Here is a 15,733-nt window from a genome sequence, read left to right as displayed (position 1 = left end):
GACAGGCAGGCAGGAAAAGAGGGAGATAGACACACACACACACAGACAGAGAGAGAGAGAGAGAGAGAGAGAGAGAGAGAGAGAGAGAGAGAGAGAGAGAGAGAGAGATAGGCCCCACCTTCACAGCTTCTTCTGTCTGGCCCCAGTTCATAGCCAGGCTCACAGGCACACTGGTAGCTGCCCAGTGTGTTGAGGCACCTCTGCTCACAACCTCCTCGGTCAGGTTTGGTACACTCATCTTCTTCTATAAAGTGAAGAGAGATGCAGAGCAATTAGAGTCTCTAATCTCTGTTCGTGAGAATGCAAAACCTCTTCAAATGTGGTGCCTAAGGGCTCTGAATAAAACAGACCACTCATTCCTCAACGAAGGGGTTCTAATGACTAAGCCTTTGTTGTGCGACCTGTAGGAACACATAGTGTGGCAACCAAAACCAGAGAACAAGAGAGAGACGAGAAATTCATCTGCTTCAGGGACAACTGGAAGTCACCTTATCTCATACACAGTGTGTGTTTTTCTGAATTTAAGGGTAAATGGAGATTACTAAATCCTGGAGATGCTTTGGAATTAAGTTGAAAAAGTGCAGCATCGCTTACTGATTTCACAGTATAATTTGTTAAATATATCTCAAAACATGCTCTTAGAAGCTGGAGACACACAGCTGAGTGGGAGAATATACGATTTACATATGAGAAACCCCAGGTTTAATTATCAGCACACACACACCACACACAAATACTGCATCCACGAGCACAAAATCATATACTACACAAATACCTTTAAAAATATCAATAAGAAGTAGATTGTAATGATTATACATTAAAAAACTAATGAAACTTAGTAGATGACTAGATCTTTTAATGCTTTGATGTTTTTATACAGATACTTAGGCTAAAAATAAATATTCATATAAATGTATGCACTTTTGTCGCATAAAATATAATGTGTATAATATACATTAATTATTTAAAATAAACAAATATTGGTATATAATAAACTCGAGTCCAATTTGTCTCAGACTCAGATATAATATACATTATTTTTAAATGAGCACAGAGAAAACGACAAGGTATTTTATAATTTCATCCTTCATAAATAAACTAATGTTAATTATGCAAATACAACCAACTTGTGGCAACACATACCAGCAAAATATTAAGTGCTTTGACAACTAAATGCATAATCACAAGAAATAATATGTTTCTACAACTGGCATATGACAAAGCCAGAAAAATTTAAGAATGTTTCTCTATGTTTTAATGAATTTATATATTGAAGTAACAACTTTCACTGCCTTCCAATTGACATGGTGACTTTCTGCGCAACTCTTGTTGACAGTGAACTGTGCTATCTAAGTAATGGAAACACTTGGATGTTTCCTATTGGTGAATTTCAGCATATGTAAATTATTAACCAATTTATCTTGTGAAAGCCCATGCAGATAAAAATTGTTCATTCTTTCTACTAAAAATTTTCATTCACATGATACACTTCAAATAATATACTTGGTAACATGCTTATACATTTCCTATTTGTAAATTTGATGTTAGCTTTTTGCACTAAAATGCTTTCATTTTATTCTAGTAAATACTCCCTAGCTTTAGAATAAGAACATACTTCAACATCCAAGGAACTCCTACCCAGTTTTGCCCAGACTCAAAGCTTAATACCCCATATACCCTTAATAACATCAACAAAACACGAATTTGTAAGAGGGTGCAAATCACCTTTAAAAAAGTTAGCAGCAAAGCCTGCCTTGTTCACAGTCCCATCGGATACAAACTTCATCCACAGAGTGTTGGAAGTAGATCTTATGTCTTCAGGTTTGTCGTAACCACAGAACCGTCCTATCAAGGGACTGTTTTCACTGGTTCCATCTCGAACTTCTAGGTGGTCATAGGCACAGCTGTCATGTCTTTCAATCTGCAATGGGGGAAATTGTAAAAATAACCTGCCCATTAATAGATATTAGTAAGAGAAGTGCAGTGGGAAGGTAATATGAGTTCTTGTGGCACAGCACTGACTTGGTAATATGAAGACACAAAGGAAGACACATGAATACGAAGACTCAACAGTTACACTTCACACAAAGGAACTCAACTATTTTAAATCCGTGGGATAGGGCATCAACATAGGACAGAGGTAACAGAGGGAAATGCATTGAGATATAGATAGGTTGATTGATTGATGGTTGATAGAGTTGCATTTCATAGCCCAGGTTATCTTGGAACTACTTATGTATTTTTCTCTGGCATCAAACTCAACATCCTCATTGCTTCATATTAAAAGTCATGTAGATTAAAATTTAGCAAGGTCAAATAAAATGAATTTTAATATTAGGTTGACTACTGTTCTCAAAATCATAGTACTAACCAACATGAAAACAAAAAGGCACTATCAAACTTTAAAAACATTTCTTTCTGTGCTTAAGAAATAATAATTGGCTTTATCCTGTTGATAACTCTCATTATGTTCTTTTCCTGGATACAAAACAATCATTTATTTATTTTTTGATTCATAACAAATTTGCTGTTTACTTAGTTACAATTGAAAGTTTAAATGCTTACATGTACAAAAGTATATCTCCTGAGAAAAATGCATGAAGTCAATAGTTTTATGATATTTTCATTAGTACCTACTTACAGATTTGACATTATTTATATACTAAATAACAGGTATCTGGCTCTGACTAATAATCTAGAATGTAAATTGCATTCACACATCGTAAATGTTTGCAGTTGAGCGGCTTAGCAAATGGAGTGTTCCTCGTGTATATAAATCCATAGTGTTCAGAAATGTTTTATCCCTTCCCAACACCAATCTAAGAGACTTTATCAGTGAATGGAATGCTGGGGTTTACATACTTTTCCAGGGTAAACCTGAGTGTAAATCCTGTACAATGAATCTCCTCCACCGACGCTAATTACAACTATACATCGACTTGGGATTACAACATCAAGCACAAACAGAAATGCATGTTATTCTACTTACATTATACGTTCAAGATTTTCTACCTATATTAGATTTTTTTTTTTACTGATTGATATTTGGGGAGGGTATATATATGGCTAAAGTTAAAAACTGAATTAATAAGATGGAGAGGTGATTCAGTGGTTAAAAACACTTGCTGATCTTACAAAGAACCCTTGCTTAGCACCGACACAGCAGGTCACAACAGCCTGTAACTTCAGTTCCAGGGTACCCAAATCCCCCTTCTAACCTCTTTAGGCTTCTGCAATTATGCGGTATATGTATACTCACAGGCTCACTACATACATATAAATTTAAAAGAATAAATATCTAAATCAAACCTATGGATGTTAAACTAATAACCATAAGTTCCATGAAAAAAAATATGAAAGCTAATGACATATAAAAGAAAAAATTTAAAAGGCAGTTTCTTCTAGAGTTAAAGCATAAGCATAGACAATTCAAGAGCTAGGCACTACTAGATGCAATGTCACGCACAATTGACATGAAGTGACTATGTTTTGATAATAGCATTGTTCATTGATTGTAAACTTGAAGGTAACCAGAGCATAAACTCTCCATGAATCTGGCAAGTTCATTACAATGTAAACAGACCTAATATCCATAGAGACAATGTTGAAAGTAAAATGTAGTGTGAAGCGGCGGGGCTGCGTCCTGCCACCAGGCCGCCAGCTAACTTTACACCCGAAATAATTACACGGAAACTGTATTCTTTTAAAACACTGCCTGGCCCATTATCTGTAGCCTCTTATTGGTTAATTCTCACATCTTCCTTTAACCCATATTTAGTAATCTGTGTAGCACCACGAGGTGTGGCTTACCAGGAGAGATCTTAACCTGTGTCCATCTCGGAGAGGAGAAGCATGGAGACTCACTATGGCGACTGCCTGAAGCGTCTCCCCCACTCTACTTCCTTGTTCCCACAATTCTGTTCTGTCTACTCCACCTACCTAATTTTCTGTCTCTTAAAGGGCCAAGGCAGTTTTCTTTATTAATTAACCAATGAAAGAAACATAGACAGATAACTCTCCTCCATCAGTAAAAGTGAACTTTGTACATGTTTTTCAAAAGCTGATATTTAACTGGCCTTGAAGGGGATCTGAACACACAAGAGGATAACAGGTTCAGAGTTACAAAGAGGCTCCGTGCTTCGTTTCATGACTTTGAAAACTCGTACCTTCAAAGGCTGCTTACTGGGGAACCCAGGAAAATGTGAATGGTTTCTACTTAGTGAGAGCTAAGATAAAATAACTTGTACAGAAGACATCAGATCCACCACTTCTTAGTAGTCTTTGGATGACTGCTTATAGGAGGACTCAGAGAAAGGATCAGACCCTGATTTAAAACCCATCCAGCCACACAATGCCTTAATATACTGTATACATCTTAACACACACACATACAAACACACACGTATGAATGCATGTGGATATATATGTACACACACACACACACACAATAATGTTTGCATATCCATGATCAGAAATAAATGATTGATTTAGCCAAAATGTATAAACAACATCTATCAATTTATATATGAATAGATAAAAATCTAATATGTAAAAACAAGGAAATGTTATTTGCCCTTAAAAGGAAAATTAATTGTAATATATACTACTTCATATATGAAACTTGAAGAACTTAGGAAAATGGAATAAGCTAAAAGTAATTCTGAACTATTCTGCTTACATGAGACACTAGACTATTCAGTTCATAGACACTGGGAAAATGGGTGTTATAAGGGACTAGAGGTAAAAGGAAATGTCAGTAGTCATCTAGTGGCTACACATTTACAAGTGGCAAGATAAAAAGGGGTCTAGATACTGTCATCAAAACACTATGAAGAATTCCTTTTTCTTATTTTTTATTTTTGAAATTATAATTTAATTACAAGATTTGTTTCTACCCTTTCTTTTCTCCAAATCCTCTCATATGCACTTCCTAGCTCTCCTTCAAATTAACAGCCACCTTTTCTCTGTTAATGTATGCAAATATGTATATGTACACACACATACACACACACACACACACACATATATATTCCCAAATGTAACAATTTTAGTCTGTTTAATTCTGTCTGTATATTTTCAGGACTAAATGATGCATCTAAAAATGACTATGAGGTAAATGTTATATATATATTTGTTATAGTAAATAATCTTATAAATGTCGTAAGCAAATTAAGGTCTAAAGTATTAGTTCAATTAAAATCATGCAATCAAATGTTAGTATTGCAATCAAAATGAAGCATTATAGATAATGTAACATAATGGTATACACTTGGATAAACATTAAAAACATTTTTGCTTTTGAGAAAAAAAGTGGTAAAGACAACTATGACTAATAATTAACCAATTTATATTCTAGTGGAACACCCCAAAACAGTAAGTAGCCAGCAGTAAAACATAAGCCAATTAACACCTTCTATCCTGGATTCTTAGTACATTCTCGAGGCATATCTGTTTACTGTAAGCTAATAAAAAATATTTAAAGACACAAAATGATTGCTTGCTGACAGACACAACAGCAAGGCAAAAACTCACATGTATAGTCAAGAATGCTGAAGCATATTTCAAGGACGGTTGAGGTTGTTAAGCATCTCTAGCTTACATAAGGGCAGTATCAGCCAACGGGGGTGTGTCGCCATGCTGACAAGTACCTCAAACTTAATCCCACTTGAATTAATGCATGTGGGGATCTCAATCTAAACAAAACTAAGCTCAGAGTTTATTTTACTTCTTTCTGTTTTGTTGGCATTTCTTTGAAGCTGTTCCTGTAAACATTTCCAGTCTCCCGATTTTTTTTCTGCTATAGTGCTTCATGCCAAAAGTTCTCAAATAAAACAGTACTAACAGATCTTTTACTGATAATGCTGCCAATGAAAGGAGTTTAAGTGGTACAAATGAATCCCACATCGCATACAAACTTACTTTACTGTGTTGGTGTTAAGAGGCAATATATTCAGTAGCAGAAGAGAAAATTTCCAGTATTGGTCCATTCAGGATACAATATTTAAGAAGGCTATGCACCGGTAGACTCATCCACTGTGGTGATGCTCTCTGTAGAGGATGAGTACTCACTGTGTCTTTTGTCTACCCCTCCTTCACAAGGGCCCTGAGCCCATTCGTGAGACTCCACCTAATCACTATTAATTACCATAACCCTAATATCAGCATGGGAGGGGTCTCAAGCTATGAGAGTACAAGCTTAAAGAACACAGCACTTTCCAAATGGTATGACTAGGGAGACCCTCTGACTGGTATCCATTCCAGGAGAAAGCTATATGAAATTCATTAATAAAGTAACATGTCCAGTTTTTTTCTGTACTTACATAATAAAAGTGACAAAGTGAACAGTTAAGCTATGGCACACACTAACTCCAAAGGACAAATAGTGGCCAATTAATGTGTGCTTTACAGCAGATGTCAATCAAATGTGGGATAAATTTATCTCAATAGCCCTTTATCTGAAAGAAAAATATTACACAGATAAGAAAAATACAAAACTAGAAGCACTTTTGAAAGGAAGTAAAAGCTGGACTAAATGAATTTAAAACTGTTTCACTAGAAAAAACAACACAACTAAGAACCAATAAGCTCATTTTCCGTAATTACACATTTTTAATATAAAAGGCATAATATTTATTGGAAAGTAGAGGAGATGGTGAACAATACTTTCTGGTTTCTTATTTTAGTGGGATTGTCTTAAGCTTTTCTCTGTTTAGAATGATATTGAGTGTGGGTTTGTGACTGCTGTCTTTATTATGATGAGGTACATTCCCTCAGGTCTAATTTCCTCCGTCTTTTATCATGAACATTGAATATTGTGAAGTATGGTTTCTACATATATTGAAATGATAGTGTAATTTTTATGTCTTTGAATCCATTTATTTGATTTAGTGCATTTAGTAATTTAGGTATATAGAACCATCCCTGCATCACTGAGATAAGGCCAAATGACCTGTTTATGGTGGGTAACTTTTGTTTAATATCGTGTCATGTATTTTACTGAGAATCTTTGGATCTTTATTCATCAGAGATATTGGCCTATAGCTTTCTGTTTTGTTGAGTCTTTATATGGTTTTAAGAGTAATGTTAAATTATCACAGAAAAAGTTTAAAAGTGTTCCTTGTGCCTCTGTTTTTTTTTTTAATAATTTAGGAAGTAATAATTATAGTTCTTTACAAATCAGGTAGAATTCTGTTGTGAATCCATCTGGACCCAGACATTTCTTATTAAGTTTTTTGTTTTTGTTTTTGTTTTTTTCTGTTTCAATCTCCTTGTTGGTTATGGGCTTGTTTAGAAGTAGTTGACTTCTACTTTGTTTTTAACTGTTGGGGTTTGCATGAATCTAGAAATGCATCCATTTTAGGTTTTCTAGCTTAGTGGAATGGAGTTTTTAAAAAAGTATTCTCTTATAACGTTATGAGTTTTTTGGTGTATGTTAAAATGCTTCCTGTAAGTGCTGGAGGCCCTTGCTAGAGCAAAAGGGGATAAGAAGGAAATTAAAGGGATACAAGTAGACAAATAAATAGTTAAATTATGCCAATTTATAGATGATATGATATTATACATAAAGATCCCAAATATTACACCAGAATATTACTAGAAATGATCAAAAGTTTCATCTAAGTAGCGGGATACAAAGTCAACTTATAATTCTCTTTAGTCTTCTATCTATACAATAACATGCACACTAAGAAAGAGTTAATATACATATTCTTATTCGCATTATCCTCAAAAGAATAAAATATGCAGAAATTAATCTAACTGAGAAAGTTTCTATAATTAAAAAAATTCCAATCTCTGAAGAAAGAGGTTGAGAAAGGCATTAGAAATGGAAGGACTTCCCGTGCTCATGGATTGGTAGACTTAATATTGTAAAAATGGTCATCCCATAAATCCATAGGAACCTCACTCAAGTTGTGTTTCAAAGAAATATAAGAGTCTCCCCAAACAATATGATCTATTGCCATTATCTTTGGTTGCCTTTTTGAACCTGAAGGTTGGACCATATTGCTAAAGACCACGCACACTCAGGACTTGAAGGAATTGAACTGAGGCTGACTTGAAAGGCTACTCTGAGAGGACTGTCTTTCATAGTATCAGAATGTACTATGCAAGCCACCAAGAGAGAAGAATCATCACTAGTCCTATTTATCTGTAAAATCAATAATAATCAGGTCAGCAAAATATTTTCAATGGTACAAGAGCGTCACATTTATCTCAGGGTAACCAAAAGTCTTCTTATTGTATTTAAGGTCCACTCAATAAGAGGGGTAGCTGGCCTGAAACTATAAAGCTAGCCAACTACCTGTGACTGGAAAGGTCATGGTCTTGAGTGGAGAACTGACTATTGTCTTTTTTCTTAAACCAATAGAGTTTCTAACTATATTCTAAATATTCATCTTAATACACATAGGTAAGTGTAACTCTTAGCCCTCATTAAGTTTCTTTTTGCCGCACAGACCATGACAGAAATCTACAACTGGTCAAAATGCAGAGAACAAATGGCTATGGGTGACCAACTCTGACTGATACTTTGGGAATGCAATCCCTAAGACTAGGAGAATATTGGAGGAGGAGGAGGAGGAGGAGGAGGAGGATATCTTAGTAGAGGAAGAAGCGCCATCAATAGCTCCTCTCCGCCTCTCCAGCCCCTCCTCCTCGCCTCCTCGTCCGATCCCCTCTGCCCTCTTCTTCCTTTCTTCTTCCTCTCTTCTTGCCTTCCTCCTCCCCTCTCCTCTTCCTCCTCCTCCTCTCCTCTCTCCTCTTCTTCTTCCTCTTCTTCTTCCTCTTCTTCCTCTTCCTCCGCCTCCTCCTCCTCCTCCTCCTCCTCCTCCTCCTCCTCCTCCTCCTCCTCCTCCTCCTCTTCTCCTCTTCTCTTCTTCTTCTTCCCCCCTCTCTTCCGCTTCCTCCTCTTCCTCCTCGTCTCCCCTTCCTCCTTCTCTCCTCTTCCCCTCCTCCTCCTCCTCCTCCTCCTCCTCTCCTCCTCTCCTCCTCTTCTCCTCTTCCCCTCTCCTCTCCTCCTCCTCTTCCTCCTCCTCTCCTCTTCCTCTTCCTCCGCTTCCGCCTCCCCCTCCTCCTCCTCCTCCTCTCCTCCTCCTCCGCCTCCTCCTCCGCCTAAACGACGTCAGAAGAATCCCTGAACCCAGAATTCCATGATGCCTGTTATTAAATAGTATCCCATAGGCATTAACGAAAAAAGGCATCTGTGAAATTACAGTGCTTTGATTGCCGAAACAAGACCAGCAAAGTGACAACAACAGTTGATATGCCAACATGGAGAGGGGACATTCCACATTATCCCAACCCTAAAGGAAGACTATGGGGATCAATGACTGCTGAGAGGGGGAGAATCAGTTTCCTCAAGGGATAAGCTCCTACATAGACTGCCCAGTCTCAAATAGTTACCCCTGTACACACATGTATGCATAAAATCAATGCTAAATACCCCTGGTAGATTGTGTGTGCATCTTACATGTGTATATAAATGTGTGTATGCATGTGTGTATGCATGCGTGTGTGAATGTTTGTGTGCAATAATAATAATTATGTAAAAAAATCATGAACTAGGGAGAGAAAAGGACAAAATATTGGAGTAGCTGGGGGAAAGTAAATTAAGAGTGATATAAATATAGTAATTGTGCATAAAGTCTTCAAAAACTAAAATGAATAAAAATTGAAAATAATATATACAGTCTTTTTATTGGAAACATAGTATTTAAGAATTTCCTTTTTGAATTTATTTATTTTATTTGATCTGCATGATGTTTTGCTTGCACATAGGTACAACATGCATGTCTCATCCCTGTGGTAGTCAGAAATCTGGAGTTATAGAAAGCTATGGTCTGCCATGTAGATTCTAGAAACCAAACCCATGTCTAAACTTCAACCCCATAGAAATATATTTTTAAACAAAAATAAATTCCTACAAACAAATAATTAAATAAATTTAACTAAATGCTTTCTAGAGCAACCAAGGAAACATGTTCTGTTGATCTTTTTATACTCACAGTATTGTAATTGCTTATGTTCTGTAAAGTTGTTGGGAACATGTGAATTAACAAGTGTACATTCATGGCTCCTTGGCAAACATGGTTTTGTGTTTCTGTGTGATTCCAGTCACAAAACATTTCATCAACAAATCACTGCACAACCTTGTTTTAAGTGTATTTCTATTTCTGGATACTTTAATTTATATTGTCAGTTCCTTAACACTGAACTCACAGCCAACAACGCTATGACTCATGCCTGCATAATGCCTATCAAACACACATCTCTTCATAAGGCACATCACAGCTTGTAATGTGCCTTTTGGGTGCTGAATGTGTGCCTGTAAATAATCTAAATAGAATATTGATTTGAGGCTTCCATAATGTTTAATGAGTAGGAAAACTAGTATCAAACCCATCCAACCATTTGTGGATACCAATGCTGCTTTCATTTTAATCAGTACACAACTAAGTGAATGACCCAGACTTGGGCTCCTCCCCTAGGAGACTTGGGTTTTGGTGGGACACCTAAGTCTCTGGCCTTTCTGAATTTCTTAGAACTCAGTGTGTCTACTCTGACTTCAGCCAGAAAGCACACCAAGTCTCCATAGTCTAAATTTAACTTACCTATTTATTCCTAGTGAATCTGCACTGAAACTCACATACTTAAAGAAAAGTATCAGTGGTCTATCACTTTAAACCGTCAAACACTGGGCACTCTCACACCTATAGCCACACCTCACATAATCACAGAGCCATTGGTGTTGAAGATATCATCATTAGAGCACAGGTAAATTCTCTGTTCTTTATAATCATTTAGTGTGAATCATGAAGCAAAGTTATAAATACAGATTCTTAGCTTAAATATAAGCAGTCATAATTGCAATGAACAAAATTGTGTAATAGTTTAGTGTGAACTGTAAAAGAATGGTTTAGACTGAGCTATAAGGCATATATATATATATATATATATATATATATATATATATTAAAGAAATAAACAGAGATGTAGATGAAGTGAGAGAGGATCACAAGGAATGTTGAAAGACCTAGAATCAGAAGAACACTTAAAGCAAAACCTGCCATATGGGAAAAAAGTTGCATAGTTGTGTAGAAGAGAAGGAAAACCCTAAGATTGGCAGTGAAGGGGTAAGAAAGGGAGTGGGTTGAATCCCAGCAACCGAATCTGGATTTTATTTTAAACTCAAAACCCTTTAGACGATTGTAAGTGATGTTGCAACCTTATACTACACAGAATAGAGTTAAGGTCTTAGGGCCTTACCATGAGTTCCCAGCAAATGAGCAGAGAAGTGGCTAGACAATTGGTATAAACCATGATATATTATTGTTTAAGTGAAGGAGTAGAGTTGAGGGTACTATTTGGAGGAATGTTGCTATCAAGTGCTTGTAGTTGGAGGCTGCTTGTTGGTTCCTAGCTGCCATTTAATCATTGTTGATTGAAGGAATGATTCAAGACCACTGTGCTTTTGGGATTAAGCTCGGCAGATATAACCTTTTATTACTACCTCTAGTGTTTTTTCTTCATTTGGCCTTATTTCTAATGTTTCCACTCCATTTTTGTGCTGTGCACATTTAAATATGCTAATAGGAAGCATGAGCTAAGAGGCCAAACAGTGTTGTAATAATACAGTTTCTGTGTGATTATTCGGGGCCTGGGCAGATGGGAAACAAATGAACAGCCTCCACCAAGTACTGTAATGAATGAGAAAAAGGATTGTGTTTAGTATGTAACTGAGGCATGTAGGGGGTCCTAGTTTAGTCACTTAAGAAGCTTCACACATATTTAAATGTGGAAAATAAAGTAAGCAGCAAGTGCAAGCTGGAAGATACAGGATCAAAGATAGATCGCATAGGCCTGTGTGTGAGCTGGGAGATTCTCTAACTGCATAGATGTCTTCTAGATGTCCCTGGTGCTGTTCATATGGGTCAAAGACATGACCACCCTCTCTGCTCTAAGTGTGAAGTATGCTTCACCAGTGATAGCATGGGAACCTCTACAGCCTTCAGATGGCTTGGACATTGGGTCAGGCTTCTTCTGGTCAGCAGACAAGTACTCTCAGTTGTGACATCTGGATTTCCAACTCTTATAAGGACCCACCACACCCACAGATCTCATCAGTTTGTCCCATATCACTTTAAACTCTTGCTTTCTAGATTCTTTGACTACTGAAGCATGCTATGCAGTCTTTAAAACTATTCCCCTCATCTTCACTTCTAATTGTTTTCTTTCTTGGTTCTTATTGTACTATACAGGAAGGAACGAAGGAGAAGAGGGAAGAAGGGAGAGAAGTAGGAAAGAAGGGAGGAAGGGAGGGAGAGAGAGAAGAAAAAGGGAGAGACGGAGGGCAAGAGGGCAGAAGAACAGAGGGAGGAAGGTAGAGAGGAGGAAGAAAGGGAGAGAGGGAGGGAGAAAGGGAGGATGGGGAGAGAGGGAGAGCAGAATGAGATGGAGGAAGGTAGAGAGGGAAGGAGGGAGAGAGGGAGAGAGGGAGAAGGAAGAAAAGAAGGAAAGAAGGAAGGAAGGAAGAAAGGAAGGAAGGAATTAGCCATTTTGGTTAGTTTCATGGTCAGATTTCGGTCCATAATTCTGATTGCTCTTTGGTGTATTCTATTTATTTGCATGTACGTGTGTGTGTGTGTGTGTGTGTATGTGTGTATGTGTGTGTGTGTGTATGTGTGTATGTGTGTGTGTGTGGTGTATATTTATCTACATGTGTCTTCACATGTGGATGGGCAATTTTATGTGTTGGGGTGTGTTGACGTGTAGTCTCCAGAAGTTTAGGTCAGTGTCCTTTCTAATGTTCTGTGCCCCCAGTTTATTTACTGAGGCAGAATCTCTGGTTTCAGCCAGAGTATAGGGAGTTTGGATAATCTAGTGAGTCAGTTTTCCTTTTTATACCCTTTCTCTCCTCCAAGAGTGCTGGGAGCACAGGTGGCTTTTTATGTGGGTTCTGGGGGTCCTCAGGCAGGTGCTTTATCTACTGAGCTACCTCCCAAAAGTATTGACAAGTATTTTTTGTTAAAGTTAAAAGCTTCTAAGAATGTTTAGAATAGTATGTTTGATATAGTTAATTTTTGTAATCATATAAAAGCAAAAGACATTTTTCCCTTATAACTTTAAAAGAAACCTCTAGAGGGGGAAACAAAGGTTCTCAGATTTAATGGACCCTCCAAGAAGTCTACAATAGAAGTGTATGCATTTGCTGGAAAAATAAAAAGGCTTCGAAACCTATTGTCAACACTTCAAACATTCTATTTCAAATAGCACAGTTAATGTAAACTCACTTTAATCTTCTTGAAAATGTCTGTAACAAGCAAAAAGGAAAAAAATAACCTTTTCTGCTTGATGTTAGCTTTTTATAGGCTACCCTCTGTTTCTTTCTTTCGCTGATTAAAAGGCTGATGTGCTCCTTCTACACTGACTTAATGAGAAGTCTTGTAAATGCCGCTGTCATTTATAGAGCACATGCCCTATGAAGTTTCCCTAAAAGACTTCTTACCTCAAAGGCCTGAAAGGTCAGTCCAACATGGTAGCCCTCGGACACGACTATTTTCCACACACACTCTTTCATTGGCCGATAGTCATCTGGGTAATTGGGTGACTGAATCTGTCCTTCATTTTTCCGTACCTCACCTCCACAGATAGCTGGAGAAAGGAAAAACAAACAAGCAAATAAGCCCCAGAATGCCATATCATTCTATTTTTCCTCAAATGCAGCATTTGAGGTTAGTTCCCATAAGAACACAAAGACCATCTTAAAAAAAAACCAAAGCTGGACAGCTGTAGTGTTGTAAAAATCATGGGATAAACACAGTCACTTGACTACACATAAAGGGTGACCAGACAAGGAGTCCAGAAGTTTCCATGGCTGTGATGTCTCCCTCAGAACTAAAATCCGTTGTCTTTGTTTTTACTTGTAGGCTCACTGTAAACATGTTGGTGTTACCCTGAGTTGGCCCTGTGATTTCCTGAGATACTTGCTTAGATTTTCAAACACAGGTGAAAGCTGATTAGCAAAGAAGTCTTACTCTAGGAAGAACCCCTGGGGCCACTGACACCGGCATGTGCCATGTGTGTGGCATGGTGGTTTTGCCTGATAAACCTCTCCTCCCCAGCCCGGAGGCGAATCTTTGAAACAAAATGCTCCCTTCAACTTAAGATTTTAAGGGAAGTAGGGATCTCTCATCTTGGAAACTACTTGATACCCTGAACAGGGAAGGGGCTCATCCACACATAACATGCCCAGAAAGGCTGTTTTACAGCCAGGGAGCAAGATGCAGGCTCATTGTCTTCAAGAAATACAGAACAAGCGTGTAAGAAATTCTTCCTCACTTGCTGACTCTCCCGTTTAGACAAAGCATGTTTCAGAACTGTGCACAATCACTCTCTGTGCAGTTCCCTAGAACGGAGTGCTTCACCACTACAAGGGTCAAACAGATTTTTTTGAAAAATCAGTCCAATGTAAAATGTTAATTTCTCTTAACATTTCAGAGCATCATGAAACAGACTTCAGAATCACTATTTGCTTTGTCTCGCCTGTTTCATGGCTGAATCCCTTATGCTAAAAAATGGTTGTTCTTGACCTTTAAACTGGTGAAGTTATTTTTATTCAAATTATCCTGTGATTATTGACATATTGGTTCATAAAATTATGCAATGGCAAAATAAGCTTTCCCTATTGATTTTAATGAAACCGAAGCAAACAACATTTCTGCTAAGACTGGGGGAGAAATGACTGCTTAAATGTAAGGTGACTTGCCTTCGTAGACAGCAGCAAACCCTTTCCCTACCCAGTTACTGCTGCTGCGAAACTCAATCCACATTCTGCTGTCTGTAGACGTAAGAACTCCAGCCACTTTGTCTCCACAGAATCTACCTAAAAGAAAGGAAAGGATAAAGAGAAGCTCCTAAATATGAATTTGTACTGTGCTCTATTTGTGCTCCACAATTTATATTTAATTATTTATATTTTAATGTATATTTATATGCATGCCTATGTACAAATGAATTTGACTTATATCTCTAGCAATTAGAGCCATAACTGTGACCTAATATAGTTGAATAAATAAAGCAGTCTCTTCACACCCAGTTCAAAATCTTCAATTGACACCAGTATCATTATCACACGAAGAATTAAGAGTTAATCCCCAAATTCATAAAATGCACTAAGGCATTGCTGTGACTCTCTAGGAAACAGAAAAAGTCTCAAGTTGTCCTGAGAATTCAAAGCAATTTCTAATCTCATTACTCCTACAAGGGTACAATTTTCTCCAGACACAATAAGATTTTCCCCTCATCAAAGTAATGATAATGTCTCAGAACAAAGAGTGTAAGTTGCCCCTGGTATCTTAAATTAACAAATGCTCCATTTTCAGATAAATCTATGGTAGTTCATGGTATTATAACTGAAAAAGCATCATCAAATTTGTTCTGAATGTGGATCATATTCTATATACATATGCATGAGTTATTAGGAGAAAATTGATAAAATAACAAAATTAGCCCTCCTTTCTACATAATCCCTGCACAGATTCATTGCTTACTTCTTGAAACTGATAACTCTTAGCTTCCGTGTGAAACAAATGTTCAAAGATTATCACACAATATATATTTTATCCTGCAATCACACCGTATGTATTATAACTCTATAATCACAATATATTGCTCTCCATTGTGATGATTATTTTTATTTTTAATTTAGCATACGGTTATTACATATCATTGTGGA

General features: G+C 37.1%; 1 protein-coding gene across 1 annotated transcript in view; it reads right to left on the bottom strand.

The window, feature by feature from the left end:
- Positions 1-15,733, bottom strand: part of Tll1 (tolloid like 1) — a 174,534-nt gene that overhangs the window by 28,737 nt on the left and 130,064 nt on the right. The window contains 4 exon segments of the mRNA XM_038327756.1: positions 119-244; positions 1,726-1,921; positions 13,505-13,650; positions 14,765-14,881. Coding sequence (XP_038183684.1) covers positions 119-244; positions 1,726-1,921; positions 13,505-13,650; positions 14,765-14,881 — 585 coding nt within the window.

This window comes from Arvicola amphibius, chromosome 4 (assembly GCF_903992535.2).
Source record: "Arvicola amphibius chromosome 4, mArvAmp1.2, whole genome shotgun sequence".
NCBI lineage: Eukaryota > Metazoa > Chordata > Mammalia > Rodentia > Cricetidae > Arvicola > Arvicola amphibius.
This window is presented reverse-complemented; position numbering and strand designations above follow the sequence as displayed.